Source organism: Chironomus tepperi, unplaced genomic scaffold (genome assembly GCF_022539635.2).
Source record: "Chironomus tepperi strain 1889 unplaced genomic scaffold, CSIRO-AGI_Ctep_v1 contig_93, whole genome shotgun sequence".
NCBI classification, from domain to species: Eukaryota; Metazoa; Arthropoda; class Insecta; order Diptera; family Chironomidae; genus Chironomus; species Chironomus tepperi.
This window is the reverse complement of record NW_027226215.1, coordinates 933,820-949,106: the sequence shown is the minus strand read 5'-3', so window position 1 is coordinate 949,106 and position 15,287 is coordinate 933,820. Positions and strand designations below refer to the sequence as shown.

The 15,287-nt window shown below is 30.9% G+C and overlaps 1 protein-coding gene across 2 annotated transcripts; it reads right to left on the bottom strand.

Moving 5' to 3' along the window:
- Positions 1–627: 627 nt before the first annotated feature.
- On the bottom strand, positions 628–15,244 carry LOC139087052 (uncharacterized). 2 transcript variants are annotated; one of them, XM_070635745.1, is made up of 3 exons: positions 15,154–15,244; positions 14,113–14,968; positions 628–6,766 (listed from the first exon to the last, which is right to left on the bottom strand). In XM_070635745.1, exons 2-3 carry the CDS (start codon positions 14,639–14,641, stop codon positions 6,747–6,749), a joined length of 549 nt encoding a protein of 182 aa, XP_070491846.1. In that variant the 5' UTR covers positions 14,642–14,968; positions 15,154–15,244; the 3' UTR covers positions 628–6,746. The 2 variants fall into 2 exon arrangements, with proteins under 2 accessions (XP_070491846.1, XP_070491845.1); XM_070635744.1 differs by lacking the exon at positions 628–6,766 and having other exon boundaries at positions 14,024–14,968.
- Between the last annotated feature and the right edge of the window lie 43 nt (positions 15,245–15,287).

Genomic DNA, 15,287 nt, shown 5'->3' with positions numbered 1-15,287 from the left:
ACGTAGAAGGTTCGGAATGTTTACAAGTAATCTCTTCACTTACCTCTGTAAAGCCACAAGATTTTCATATAAATAGATTTTTACTGAATGGAAAATTTTACAAACAATATTTTCAGAATTGTTGCTTGGCTACTTCTAATACTCCTTTTAAGGCTTTTGTTTATCTTCTGATGATGCAATGATTTATGCTAAATTTTCTGAGAACTTTCAGTAAGCTTCTTGATGATTGATAAAGGTAAGAACATATTTTTCATATATATACGTAATGCTTAGATACTCACCACTATACTACCGAGGATTTATTATTAAATTATTACACAGAAAAGCTCAAAGCACAAAGGTTATGTAATACATATCATTGTGTCTTCATCTATCACATCCAAATTCATCAATGCCTCTCTTATAAGCACGAAATCCATCAAAAAATTTAGTCAATAATGTCTGAAAGCTCTCAATAGACTAGAAGAAGTAAATATTGATTTTCATTTTAAGATAAATTTTTCGCTTTTTATTGATTTTTATACTTAATAATGAGTCTTCCTTTTTTTGTGAATAAAGGGACTTTTCTTCTTTATTATCTTAAACTTTTTTAAGGTTATAATTTAATTATTTGATTTTTCTTCCATTAATATGCATTATTATTAATTATAATGTTCTTTTAAAAAACAATTCATACATTTTTTTTTTTGCTCTTTTGTCGTTACAAATGTTCCTTAATATAATTTTTCAAGTATATTATGTACTATCATGCTTATGCCATTGGAAAATTTCCAATTTAACGTCATATATTGCGGATTCATATTTCAGTACATACGTGTGTTTCGTACGACACTTATGATGTGACAAACATTTTTTTTTTTATCTTTGTAATAAAATATTTTAATGGCAATAAAAAAAAAAAATTTTATGGAATTTACACATTTGTGAATTTAATTACATAATAACATTTTAATTTAATAATTTTTTGGTGTCAATTTTTTTACTTTTTTTTGTGTATTGAACTGCTTCTCTTTAATTAATTTTAAGCATTTAATTTTTAACAACGCATATGATTGATGAAAATGAGTATGATTGGCAATTATTTTTAAAATAATTTGATAGATTTCAAATTTTTTTTTTACATTTTTAAAGTTTTGTTCTGAAAACTTTAATTCAAGATTATTTTAATGATTTTGATTGACTTTTTGACATTTTATGACTGCTTAGCTTTGAAGAAATTGAGAATACGGCAAGAATTTGGTTGAATTTTGTATAAAATAGATGAGTTTGGGAAACTAATTAGAACGTATACGAAAAGGACACCGTGTTCGCTAGGGCAATTTTGCGTCGATGTATCAACGTTAAAACGCAAAGTTACCTTGACGGCATCAAGACGGCAAATTTCGACCTGCGTTTCGAATGCGACTCGCCACATTGTGTCGATAGGGGTATTTAAAGAGTAACACGTCTGTAGCACAAGAAGAAACTCCAAAATTCAATCTTGGAATTATTGAACTACCATACAAATTTGTAATATGTAGGACAATCCTGTATGCCCATGCATACCCTTTATAAACAGAGGAATACTAAATTGAAATAATAGAACAGCGCCTAATACCCTTAAAGGCAATTTATAATAATTTCATAGAATTTTACATCATATTAATCTGAAAAATCTTCATAAAATTTCCCTCTAATAAACAAGCGTCATTTTATAGCAGCACGACCACGACATCCAGTTCCTCTTCTTCTTAAAGCAATTTCATCATTCAAGAAAATTCATAAATTTTTGCAACAGTCTCGTTGTTGTTGTTGGCGTACTCCAATATTTCCTAAATGTCTGAATTATTTACATCTTAATAACCTCGGTGTTGGGATTTCCAAGAACAGAGACTACAATGAAATTAATTTAATGAAATTTCCTATCAAAATTGAATATTATCCTCAACAGATAATTAATAATGATTGACTCAATTAACTGCACAGGAGGATATTTGACTTGGTTGAACAATTGTCGCCATGGGACAGTCCCGTCAAACTTTTAAAGTAGTAATTATTTCTGTTGGGAAGGAAGCAGTCAACACAGGATGTATTACGTCATCCTAATGGTCAGTTTTGTCAAAATAATTAAATTCTATCAATTTATTCTAAAAAAATTGCGTACAAGGAATTAATTTGATCATTCGGCAATTATTAATTGTCATAAAATTTGTCAGTGGAATCAGCTTCGAGTTTGTATTGTTAAATCGATTGTGATTCCAATTAATTCCAATAAAACAATAGAATATCCATTGAATTTAAATGTACAACAAGCTGCGATACAAGCTTGATATTGTCGAATACATGCATTCAATTAATTTGATTTACTCTCTGCTGTGCAAAGAGTTTTTTATGCAGCATCAACTCAAAAAAATGTAAAGTCAGTGGTCAAATTTTAAATGAAAAGCATAAGCAATGAAAAATTCATTACAGATGAGCTTTTTTTACTTTGATGTCCGGTGATTTATTCATGAAAAATAATTAATCTCTGTGAAATATTCATGTTTAATGGCTTTTCATGGATTGCTGAATGATCAAAGAAATTCACATCTAAATTATCTTAATTAAAAAAAAGTTGAATGCATCGAACAATTTTTGTTAAATACATTTTAAATGTCCAAAGTGAATCGCATGAAATTGATGTTTTACGCCTTAAACTGTAAAAATAAGCGAGAAATTTTTATTATTATGTTTTTTTTTTTTTTTTTATCTTAAAAGGTTTATTATCGATCAAAATATCAAATTTAAGAGAGAGAGTAAGGAATAATCTTCATTGACTAAAAATGAGCAACTTGATGTTCTGACTAAAATCGAGATTGAAGCTGGATTTTTCGATTATAATTATTTTTGGTAACAGAGTGTGGCCGTCTCAAATTCGAATTCTTCTACATTTGATTGTCTGAGAATTCGAAAATTTCGAACTCAACTTATTTTAAAATAAAAATTTACGTTACGAAGAAAAGTATAAGTAACGGTGAATTTTAGCGACTAATATATATTTTTTTTTGAAAACAATTAACAGTCGTTTTTGAGAAAGCCACACTCTGTATTGTAATTTTGGCAAAATAAACCTATCTAAAGAGCATTCCACATAGTTGAACAGTTCTGTCTTGAGAGACACAAATGAAGAGTTCTTCATCAAAGAGCTATTAGTGGCTACTTCGAGTGGAGAACTTCACATAATACAATCGACTGAGAACATTTTCTCAGGAATGTTTCATTAAATGTCATTAGTCTACCGTAGGTGTAGTTTAATGAAAAGTTAATATCTTGATATTCTAGATACTAACTGGACATTGTGTTAAGTTGTACACTCGGATACATATTGTGCAACCTTATGGATGCTACACTGAGGATGTTTCCGTTTGGTGTTAATATAAGAGCTTTAGTGGAGACTTAAAGCCTTGTTGCAGAGTATTTAGAAGCTCTGTGGTATAGCATTACTCTTTTGTGTCGCTCTGTCGTACATAAAATATTAAGATTTTGAGAAAGAGGAATTTTTGAACTTTTTTAATCAAAAAACATAATGTAGCAAAACCACAGAATTCTAATATTTCATGTAAAAGAGTTCAACTTGATGAAATGCTTTTTGTATGGCTTAATTCTGGCAAAAAATACAAAAAATTTCAATTTCGAATATTAATTGATTGAAATTTTATAAGTACCTAATAAAGATTGCTTCATATCCTAACAGACAACGAGCATGCTCATAAATATGCTTACAGAATTGAGCATGCTCAATTATATTAATTCAGTATACTAATAAGCACGCTAATCTTACTGACTATGCTCATTGTCTGTTTGGGTTTCATTTCTTATGACTTTTAGAAAAATTGCTTCTGTTGATAAAAGAATCATTTGAATCACTTAAGTTCATAGGGTACAATATTGTTAACAATCATACCCCAAATACATGAACACATTGATTTAACCCAATAAGAATCTAAAATCTGATATTTCTTCTGATACTAAACCCTCCTTACATTATTATTATCCTTCATCATGTAAATTGTATGATATTAAAATTAATCTATGCAATAATTTTTCTTATCTTTCCAAAAAAAGACTCATGCATTAGCCTAGTGAAAATCTAATTTTCACCTTTTTTTAATTTTATTATAATTTTTTCTCTGTAATTTCATAAGATGAATTCTCATTTTTTAATTCGATTTTTTTTTTTTCTATTGACTTTGAATTTCTTTATTATCTAAATAGAAAAAATGAAAATTCAAAACAAAAATATATAATAATTTGAAGCTTAAATGTTTTTAGTTTCCCTTGCGAGTCAAAGTGGAAACTGTTTAAGCATCTTATAGTTGACAGAACTTGAAGTTGACTTGGAATTTGCATGGAAAAATTGAATATTATTTACTGAAGCATCCTCTAACAGTCAAAGACATCCCCGATAAGCACATATTGAAATGTTGCCGTCACGGCGGCTTTGGGGCAGTATGCTTAGAACAAAGAAGCTAAGTGGCAAATTTGGTTGTTTTCACCAAGTGGCTGCCACTTGGTTCTAAGTATAATGCCACCTCCTCGCCGTGGTGGCAATATTTCAATACATACCGATCAGGATCGCTTTTAGGTACCTTAGTGGTCTTCCTGTACTATGAAAACATGTTAAAGCTTTCGGATTAAAGTCAGAATTGCTCAGACTTGAAATTTAAGTAACTACAAAAGGCTTTCCATCTGACTTAATTGCTGACCACATGACAAAGCTCCCGAGTGGACAAAAATACGTTAGAACCAGACATCAACTGGACATTAAATTGCCATTAGAATAGAATAGAATAGAATATAATGTAGGGTTGCTTATAGCAACGGCACTGCGATTGATGATCTGTTGTACCATCCCAAATTCTCTACAAAATGCCTATGTTTACAACTTGTCATTAACTAGTTAAATTAGCTTGTTCAGAATCCGTCGATTCGATTCCATACAAAATTCAAGTCATCTTCAAGTTCTATCTTAAACTTTCTTTTTTTTCTAATATAATTCTTTTTTTTTCATCATACTACATGAATGATTATATCTTCATCTATTTATAAAAATGCACTTGTGTGTGGCATTTAAGAAATGGATTTTTCCTTCTCTTCCTTACTATCTTTTTTAAAGTAGATGTTGTTAGAGAAAGATAAAGAGGAAATTAAAGGGGGAAGGGGGGTTGTTGAGGGATAAAACTAATGCTTCCTTAGAGGAAACTCATTGCTAAATGCTCAAAAGCTATGATTTGAAAAATAATGGAGAGGAAAATTGGAAATCTACGAGTTTTAGAATAGATGTATGAATTTTATTTTAAATCCGTATTTTGATTTATTTTTCCTTAAATTTTATTATTTTTTGTTGCTGAATGCATTGATTACTTTCTTTTATTTTAAATATACTTTTTTTTGAGCTTAATCACAGTTTTTTATTAAATTTTGTATAATTTTATTTAACGATAGATTGGAAAGTTAGATGCTGATTTTAATGAAATCTGTAATATCTGATTCTAAATATGCTTTCTAAAAATTCTGGTAAGTATAAATCGAGATTTCAACCCTTGAATCCGGATTGATCCCGGGATATCCCAATTCCGATAGCGAGAAAGCTTAGTTCTAAATTTAGAAGCAATCTACTTTTGTTGTACATTTTAGTTTGGCTGACAACTCTTTCTAAGTGTGACAGATTGTTGTCAACTTCTATATTTCTCATGAAATTGCAAGATTATTATATAACTAGAATAAAACCCCATCAAGCTTGAACGGAAGATTTTAATTTAAGGGCTAGCCGGGCTTTGCAGCAATATTGGTCAACCGTCTCAAATGACCTGGGTTTGATTCCAGAGAAAGTCTAGTCCTAACAGGCAAAGATACCGCTTTTAGGTAACATAATGGTATTTTTGTACCATTAAAGAATGTTCTTTGTTTGTTAGAGTAGTCGGATACGGATGCTTTTTCGCTGTCGGCTTAAATATTCGCGGAGCACAAATTGCGGCAAAGTACATTGCATTGGTATATCCTGGGTCATGCAATTGTATGCAGACTTAGTGATTAGAAAACGTCATTTATGACAAATAATCAAAAAGCTAATTTTCTGGATGTCACCCGAACAGACAAGGAGCGTGTTCAATGAGTATTCTCACAAAATTGAACACGTTCAGTCGTATTGATTGAGCATGATTATCGAAATTTAAATTTCAAATGAGAAAAACTCTTACTTGAGCTCCTAAAATATATTGGTCATACGTACTGTGGCCATTTAATTTGATCACATAACATTGATATTTAGAACCAAAATTAAAAATTTCATTAAAAATCAGCATCATAGATTAAACTTAAAAATATGTAAATAAAAGTAGTTTTAAAGTATTTTGCACATTTTCATAGGAAGTTACCGATCAGAGAAATTAACAACTTTGTGGCAGTTATTGAACGAACTTATTTTATGTTTAACGACACTGATTTGTTGTAGCTATTTTGAAGGTTTATGTGAAACACAAAGAAGTAGATTTAGGTATGTTCCTATCCTAAGTCATTTAAAATGGATTTATTTATTTATTTTTTTGGTAAAATCGAAGCTTCGAAGCTAACTACTTCTGATTGATAGCTGCTTATAATAACTAACTATGAGAATTTTTTAGAATATCTTATAACGCTTGCAAGCTTCCAGAAGAGTAAATAGAGAAACGTTAATTAGAATACTAAACCTTAGAATTTGATGTAAATATGACTTTTTATAACTCCATTTAGATGTTGATTTGAAGACCTAGAACGAAAAACAATGTTTACAGTAGATCATAAAGCTTCATGAAGATCATAATAATGACTTGATTGAAACAAAACTAGCAGTAAATGTTTAGCAAAATAACAACTTCTCTTGCTAGGCTAGCAATAAAAAACAACATTTAAAGAGAATTAAAAACCTGTGTTAAATGCAGAAGTGAAGTTTAACTTTATGGACGGATGGATGAATTTATGAATGAGAAATGACTATAAATTAATTGGAGTGAATATCACTCGATAGCCTAGCGTGCTACATCAATATCTTGGATTGATTTGGAGTTCTAGAAGTAATGTGGAACTGTACCAGCTATATGGAGAAACTGATATTACAAGACCTGTAGAAGCTCCACTAAATAAGGTTTTTAAATCAGACTTTGTGGATGGTAAGAGAGCTCGTAGGAGACCGAAGAACTCCTGGAAGGAAGCTGTCGATAAAGACAGCATTGCATTTGGTATTGACAATTGACAGATGGAAGCCAGCGATTGAACCAGCTTTAATCGCCATCTAAGTAAGGCCATGGATCATAATTGATCTAGACAGCCAGCGAATTAAGTAAGCAAGATCTGTCGTTCTAAGAATTTAGCGGTGGTCAAGTTAGGGTGACTTTCTGAATCTAAAGAGATCTCGAGGTAGACCGAAGAGCTCATGGGATTGCTGTGTGAGCAATGATGCAAAAATGCTGGGAATTGGAAACTGGCAGAAGTTACCTAAACTAAGATACAGCTTCCGATGAACTCTTAAATATGACAATGGGCACCAGTGCGCCTTCGCCAAGTAAGTAAGTTAGGAATTATGTGGATATCCAATTCTTTCAACAGTTTAAAATGTCCAGAAATTGAGTTTCTTCCCGAATTGTCATTTGGCAGCCATGAACAAAGATTAAGATGCTGGATGAGCTTGATAGAAGAAGATCCAAAAACATGGACATAATGAGCCTAATCACAGCATCTTTTAGTGCTTAATTATGGAAATTTTTGATGAAAAATGTAAAAAAAAATTCTTGCAAAAGTTTTATTTTGAGTGGAACACGACTCACAACATTCTGTGCAGTGCAGCAACTTTTCTTGAAACAAACTGTGCCTAAATTATGTTAAAGAATTAAAGTCCAATTAATTTTTTCATGTTGCGTAGTAAAAATAGAAATAGTATCATCTTTCTGTACAATTTGTTTAAAGCATTCGAAGGAATTTGGGTCAATTTTATACAGCATATAACTTCGCTAATCCTTTCTTAAGGATAATTACATCAGAAACTTAATTAATCATTTCGTATTCCCTTTTTGGTGTTAAAAAATTAAATTAAATTTCTTCTCTAAACTTTATAAATTTTACAATCTTTATCATCGCATCAAATTTATTACATTTTTTTACATAGAATGGCAAAATCAAGTAATTCTCTTTCATGAATGTTTAAATTGAAGGAGAGGATGTAAGCGAAATTTATTTGCATTGAGTTACATGGATTGAAATATGTATAAAGATGAATGTTCATTTTATGGATGGGGGAAATCTTTCAATTTTATATGAAAAAGTTAAAAATAGTGAAATTTAAGTAAATTTCATTCAAATTTTCACATTTTTTTTAAAGTGATGGACAAGATTCGGAATTGCTTCTTGGCAATCGTTGCTATTAAGTTGCTATATGACATTCATCTATTCGTAAAGAAGCGACTCAGCTGCTTAATGAGCTTGTGGTTTTGATTAATAATCGCGTTAGATACAAAAGCTTTGTAAGCTCCCTACGCTTCATTGTGGATTTAAACGACTTGATCATCATCATCAAGATTTAGAATAATTTTTAAAATTTTGCTAGTATATATACTATGATCTAGATTTGAAAATTTTGTTCAAAAATTCATTTTCGTTGTGTATTATTTATCACTATGTTTGATGATCAATTGAAAGTGTAAATAACTTTGTTCCGTTCCTTAAAATATCAGGCTTGAAGTCACTGTCTATCCTGAGAAAAGAGAATTTAAAGTTGTGCTTTTTTTTGTTTACATTTTCCAACCAAAATATTTTTGTTGAATTCTTCTCAACTAAGTACCAAAACTAGTCAGTTTATTCATATTTAGCAGATTTATTGCTTATAGATTCGATTTAAGCATTGAAATGCTTTGAATAATGTCTATAAAGTTGTTAAAATATGTTCTAAAAATATTGCAATTTTCAAACTTTCAATTCCAAATAAGTTACGAGATTCACCTGGATTGACGACGAGATCTAGAAGTATTGCAAGATCTGATAGAGCTTTACAACATATATTTATGTCATAACGCCGATTGAAGCCGATTGCGAGATATTCAAACTTAAAAATTGTATGAATTTGGAATTTTTACACTTTCCGTGCATCAAAATTTTGTGTAAACTTTAAAATTTCTTTTCAAAAACTCACAAATTTCTATCTTTAAATCAATGTATCCTTAACTATTTTGCTAGCCATTATCAGAATTTTAATTATAGTTAAGTTAAAACTCTTAAAACATCAAAAAATTGGAGATTTTTGTTATTATGAAAAAACGGTCATTTTATTTTTAAAAATTTGAGGTTTCTACCAAAAAATACTGCACGTTGAATTTTTGAACAAAATTTTCAAATCTAGATCATAGTGGTATATTATTCAAATAAAATAACGGTTTTTGGTGTTATAAACAATTTTCCGAACTTGCAGCGATTCTCGAAGGATAAAGCCGTCTTTAGACATTCTCTCCGCGCGGCAAAAGGCCCATGTGCGCCCCAGCCAATGAAGTATATAAAAATTTTTCCAATCAATTCAAATCTAAAATGACCGTTACTATTTAAATATTTCTTAAAGTCAGATTTTGTAGGTTATAATTTTTTAAGGTTCGACCAAGAATCAGTTCTACATTTTAGATGCGTAGGTCCGCAGTTTTGGACTGTACCTTAGTAGTCCTAAGCAGCCCTTCCAAAGCTGTAGCCCTACAATTTTGAACAAACTCTAGACATTTTTCTTCGCAAATCACAGCATTTTTCCTTGAATTTTCTGCATCAAATTAAAGATAACCCACCGTACTACACATAAAAAATTCAAAAAAGGAACGTGTATAAAAGAAAAATTGTTCTGAATGGAAGGACATATATATATTTTTAAATGGATGGATTCATCTTTTGACATTCAATTTCTCTGATCGTGGTTTATTTGAAATAAATGATAGAATTTTGTTTATATAACTTGAGTTACGATCCTTCATATTGCTTTATACGAGATGAATGAATGAAAGGAAAATAACAAAATATTTACATCAATAGCTATGCCAATTTTCTCTTTTATTCCTTTTACGTAATGTCTCACTGTTGGAATTTCATTGTGAGCAAGATTGATGTATGGAGTTTGTTGATGAGTAAGATGATATGGCTTCTGTATATGATAACAAATATGCCATTTTTAATGCGAAATGAAGATTTAAATATTGGATTTAGCTTGTGATGTTATGCTGTTGATTTTAAATCATCAAGCTTTAATAATATTGATTAGATTGATGGATTTAAATTTTGAAATTTTATGATAATCTTGGTGGTTTTTGGAATGAGTTTTGATGGAAAAGCAGACTTAAATTTAGAAAAATTTAAAATTTTCTTGTCAAATTTAAGGTGAGTTTCTTCAATGGAAATGCAAATCTTTTCTTGTAAGCTATCCATTTGGAGAATCTCATCTTAAATTTTGAAGAATTTATGGCATAAAATTTAAAGATTTAAATTCAATGATTTTAAGGTTTAAATTTAATTCTCTAGAACAGTATTGTTGACCTAGGTAAAAGTCTATGTCTGACTCTATAAAGATTACATCTTAATTTGGCTAAACCTTTGTGATGTCGGAGTAAAGTTGAATCTGGGGTATTGAGTTATGTGTAAGAGTAGCTCTGTGTCTTGGTGAAAAGTGTGAAGACTGTGAATCTGCAAATTACTCTCTTTTAAGAAAAAGAGGTTTGATTTCAACCAGAACTAAATTTATCAATAATTAAATAGAGCCGTTGGTATGACAAGTATAGTACTGATTCTTGGAATCCTCACATCTTCACAAAGATTTCAACTGAGCAAGGCAAGAAGTTTCCATCGTGAACAGATACATCTATGTCTGAAACAGTGTACTTTTGTGAGTATTGAGCAAAATCGGTCTCTAGTGAGAATAAAATCGCAACCTCACAAAAAAGAGGATTTTAGATGCTTTGTCTACTGCCTAAACACTCAGATGTAGAAGCTTTATTCTCCAATTGCCATATTCGTCGACAAAGCTGTTAAAACATACTCTGTTTTTCAGAATGTGTACACATATGCTAGATATTTCATGTGTGCACAGAGAAAAATTTGTGAATATGTGTGAAAATTCCCCCCTATTCATATCCATCATTGAAAATATATCAACTGTCGTTTTATATTCAAATTATATCTGTAACTAAAATTAGTTGATTTTCCCCTTTTATAGTTGTAGACCCCTTAAAATGAATATTTAGTCTGTTTTCTAACTTCAAACAGTAAACATCATCTTTACTGAATTAAATAAGGAAGTTTTATAATTAAACATATTTATAAATAAGTATTATTGTTTTGATTCCTCAACAGACTCAATACCCCAGATTCAACTCTATTCTATCATCACTACTCAAGTTAGTAGCTACATAATAACAACATTGCTCTAGATCTGAATTTAACTCTTAAGATTAAAAGTAAATCCTCAAGTTTCAAATTAAAATCTTCAATGAAAGTAAAAAAAGTCAACCTCAAATAAATCTCAAAAGCCGAAAAAGTATTATTTAAATCTCTATTCAGCAATTCAAAAGTTCATCATAAGAAATAAAAGAAATATTTTATCATTGGATGGAAATATTTTCAACAACAAGAAAACTGGAACTATCTAACTTTAGAGAAAAAAAAAAATTTAAAAACTATTGAAAATTGATAAATATGAATATAAAAGTTCTAAAAAGTTTATTTTGATGTTGACTTACTTAAGCTTTTCAACAAACTTCTTAACGAAATAAAAAACTTATAGCTTTATATCTATAATCATCTACAGATGAAATCGCTTTTTAGTTTGATTTATTGTTTCTGATTTGAGTTATTTATTTTCTTATTATTCTACCTGGTGGTGGGCAATTTTGTGTTTTTCGCAGTACATAGTCTTAGTACGCATTGACCGAAATCACATTCGGCATACGGTTTAAGAGATTTCTAGATATTGTGCACACTGGTGTATCGCAACAGCAGAATTGGCAGGACTCAAATATGGAGGCTCCTCCTCTAGAGTCCGGACTCCAGAGGAGGCGGCTCCCAAAAAAAAAAAATGGTGTATGGACTTTTTGGACTTTTGGAGTTCGGACTTCCAAAGTCCTGCCAACTCTCCGCGACACACAGGTTGCCCACCAATATTCTACCATCTAGGAGCGTAGCCAGAAGAGAAGCTGCATTAGAAGCACCCTGCCGAGCATTGGAAAATCCTTTATTTTGTAACGCTGTTTTGAATTTTAAAATTTTTTGATTACTTTATCAAAAAAATTCAGAAAAAATGGTCGGGTCCCTCAAAGTAAAATTTTCTGGCTACGCCCTTGATGCTGCCGACATACAGATTTGCCCACCACTACTCTACCACCATCATTAGCAAGAATGCATGCTGTATAGCTTTAGTATTTTTGACGATTATAATACTTTTTATTATTTTCATTTAAACATTCTCATGTCGTCAGCATCAATCCCAATGGGAACTTCAATAATTGAATGCAAAGCTTCATTTTCTTTTTTATATTTCTTATTTATGTATTTTTCTTCCTTCTGGTGTGTATATATATTATTTGTATAAAGCTCTTTCCATCTTTAATTCGTTTATTTTCTTCATATTATATTTTTTTTCTATTTGATTTTTTTTTCTTCTTTTCCTCATTTTTATGTCTTTGCATCGGAGATGAAAAATGATTGAAAATGCTCTTTATGATTATTGTTTTGTTCAATGTTGGGAAAGCTTTTATGAGTTACTTGGTATTAAATACTCAGCTGAATAGAATTTCATTTGATTCATTCTTACTCACAAAAAGTTTTAGTAATGTCTTGCAATTATTTGTTGAGATAGGAATCTTGACCCCCAACCCCCTTGGCTATAATCATAGATTCATTTAGATGAACGATTCAAGGAATTAGAGTTTTGCTGACTCGATTGAGGAACTGATAAATGTTTTGATCTGTTGTCTTCAATTGACAGCGGTAAAACTGTTATCGAGTGTATTGGATCCAAACTTGACCTTTACAAAATCAAGTCTTTAAGCCACTAAAAATCACGAATAGCACAAGTTGGTAAATCGATTCCAAATTCAGCATCTAACTGGCGTGTTTCTGATCTAGTGTTGGATTTAAAGGAAATTCAAGTCAGATTCAAGCCAGCTTGTACCGGATTTTTGATTAACTGATATATGCAATTCGAGAATTAGAGTTCATTTGGAGATTGAAGCTCACAAGTTGACAGTTTACCATTTTAATTACATTTACAACTAGTTGATTTCTTGGAAAAAGGTTGTTGATAGAGATAATGCAGCATTTGGTAATTGGCAAAAGGCAGCTAGAGATAGAGCCAGTTTTAGACGCCAACTGAGAAAGGCAGAGAGTAAGATCCAAGTAAGTTGATTTCCTTTACATAGTTGTAGACCCCTTTTCATAGAAGTATGCATTCTATTTTCAATCATCAAACAACAATCTTCTACTTGTTGAAATCAACTTCAGTGTTCTTAGCTTGAACAGCAATCAAATTTCGACTACAGCATCCTTTGATGTTAATATTTATCATCTTCTTGTGACATACGAATCTTTAATTTATTTTAATGCATGAAATGCAATTTATAAGATTCAAAAATTTAAATTCATTTCCATAAAAAGATTGAACAAATGAATTTATTAAATAAATTAAATTTGCAAACATTTTTCATCTCCGCAATTCGATTTCATTTCCAATTTTCATGGTACCCAAGCCATCTATCATCTACAATACCCGCAATCGATGAATGTGCATTAATCAATTTATATTCATATTTCTACCTTTTTTCTACCTAATTAAACCCTTTTTTTTTTGTTCGTTTCATTAAATTCTGTCATTAATGTCTAATTGCATAAGAACTCGTTTTCTATTCTTCAGAAGAAAGTGGAAATGAAAAGCTAAAGTAAGATTGGAACTTAATTATTTGATAAAGGAATGAATTATGAAAATTTTTATATTAATTATTTTATAAATCTCATTTTTTTAACTTTAAAATGCCATGCTTAAACGTCTATTTCTATTACCACAGCGTGCTATACTACTTCCACTCGATATACTTCGACCTAATTTACCTTCACTTCCCTTACGCTCGCGTGCCTTACGTAAGAGTTCACTTGTCGACGGTCTTCGTTCTTTTGTTGCAGCACCAGCAACATTAAGTAAATGTGGCTCATTGAGAAGTGCTGAACCAGATCCAGCTGTACTGTGTAATGATTTCTTTGACGATGAATCAGCAACACTTGGATTTGATGGCTTTTTATTTAAAATATCAGATGTCGACGAGCGTCTTGGTGATGGTGAAATATCAAGATAAGGGGATGGACTGACTGAACGTGGTACATATTCTTGGTATTGTAAAAGTGGTGTTGTTGAGGTTGTAGGCGTAACAGCTGGTGTTACTGATGCTGATGATGATGGATATCGTTGCGGTGATTGTGGATAATTTAGTAACATTTTCGTTTCATCAATATCAACATCATCAATCCTTAAAGATGGCGCCGATATAATTGGTGGATTTAAATGTTGTGGCTTCTTTTTGATTGTTTCACCAATTTCAGCATCACTCGAACTACTCGTATCGTTTCGTGTTATTTTGAGCATAGCTTTTAAATTTTGATTTATTGACTTTAGTGATATTAGGCTTGAATTTCTCTTTATCTTTCCTTTCTTCTCGTCACTTGTCGGTGAATCTTTCACCGGATCATCATTTCCTATCGAATCTCCACGTTCTAAACGTGCTTCAACCTTATTAAAGTTTGTTGATGTCGAACTTGTTATGGTTTTATAATCACGAATTAAATCTTTGGTGTTGAGTGCTGATGAGCTTGTGAGTGTTGAATTCTTTTTGTTATTGCTGGTGTTTCCGGTTGCGTTGATCTTTGATTTATCTTTGCTCGATTCTGTTGTTCCAAAATTTAGTTTCTGTCACTAATATTTACGAGAAAAGAAATTTTTTTACTATTGGTATGCATTGGAATATCTAAAAATAGCAATTGGCATCTCTATGACCAGACATTTGACCTAGTAAGAGATTTTATCACAAATTGTTGCCAAAAGACAATGGCTGCTGAGATGCCAATTTTACAAATTTTTAAAGTAGTTAAAAGACTCACACTTTCATCTTTAGGAGATTCCAACACGATTCCTGGGTAACTGAGTACTGATGGTGGGCCCTGTGAATAAGGACCCGTTGATTGTCATCTGCTTAGTAGATATAAGTTATTAATCAATCAGGTACGTAAATATA

What these genes read in the sequence shown, in the direction of transcription:
- LOC139087052 (XM_070635744.1), bottom strand. Translation starts at nt 14,641, where the DNA reads ATGCTCAAAATAACACGAAACGATACGAGTAGTTCGAGTGATGCTGAA.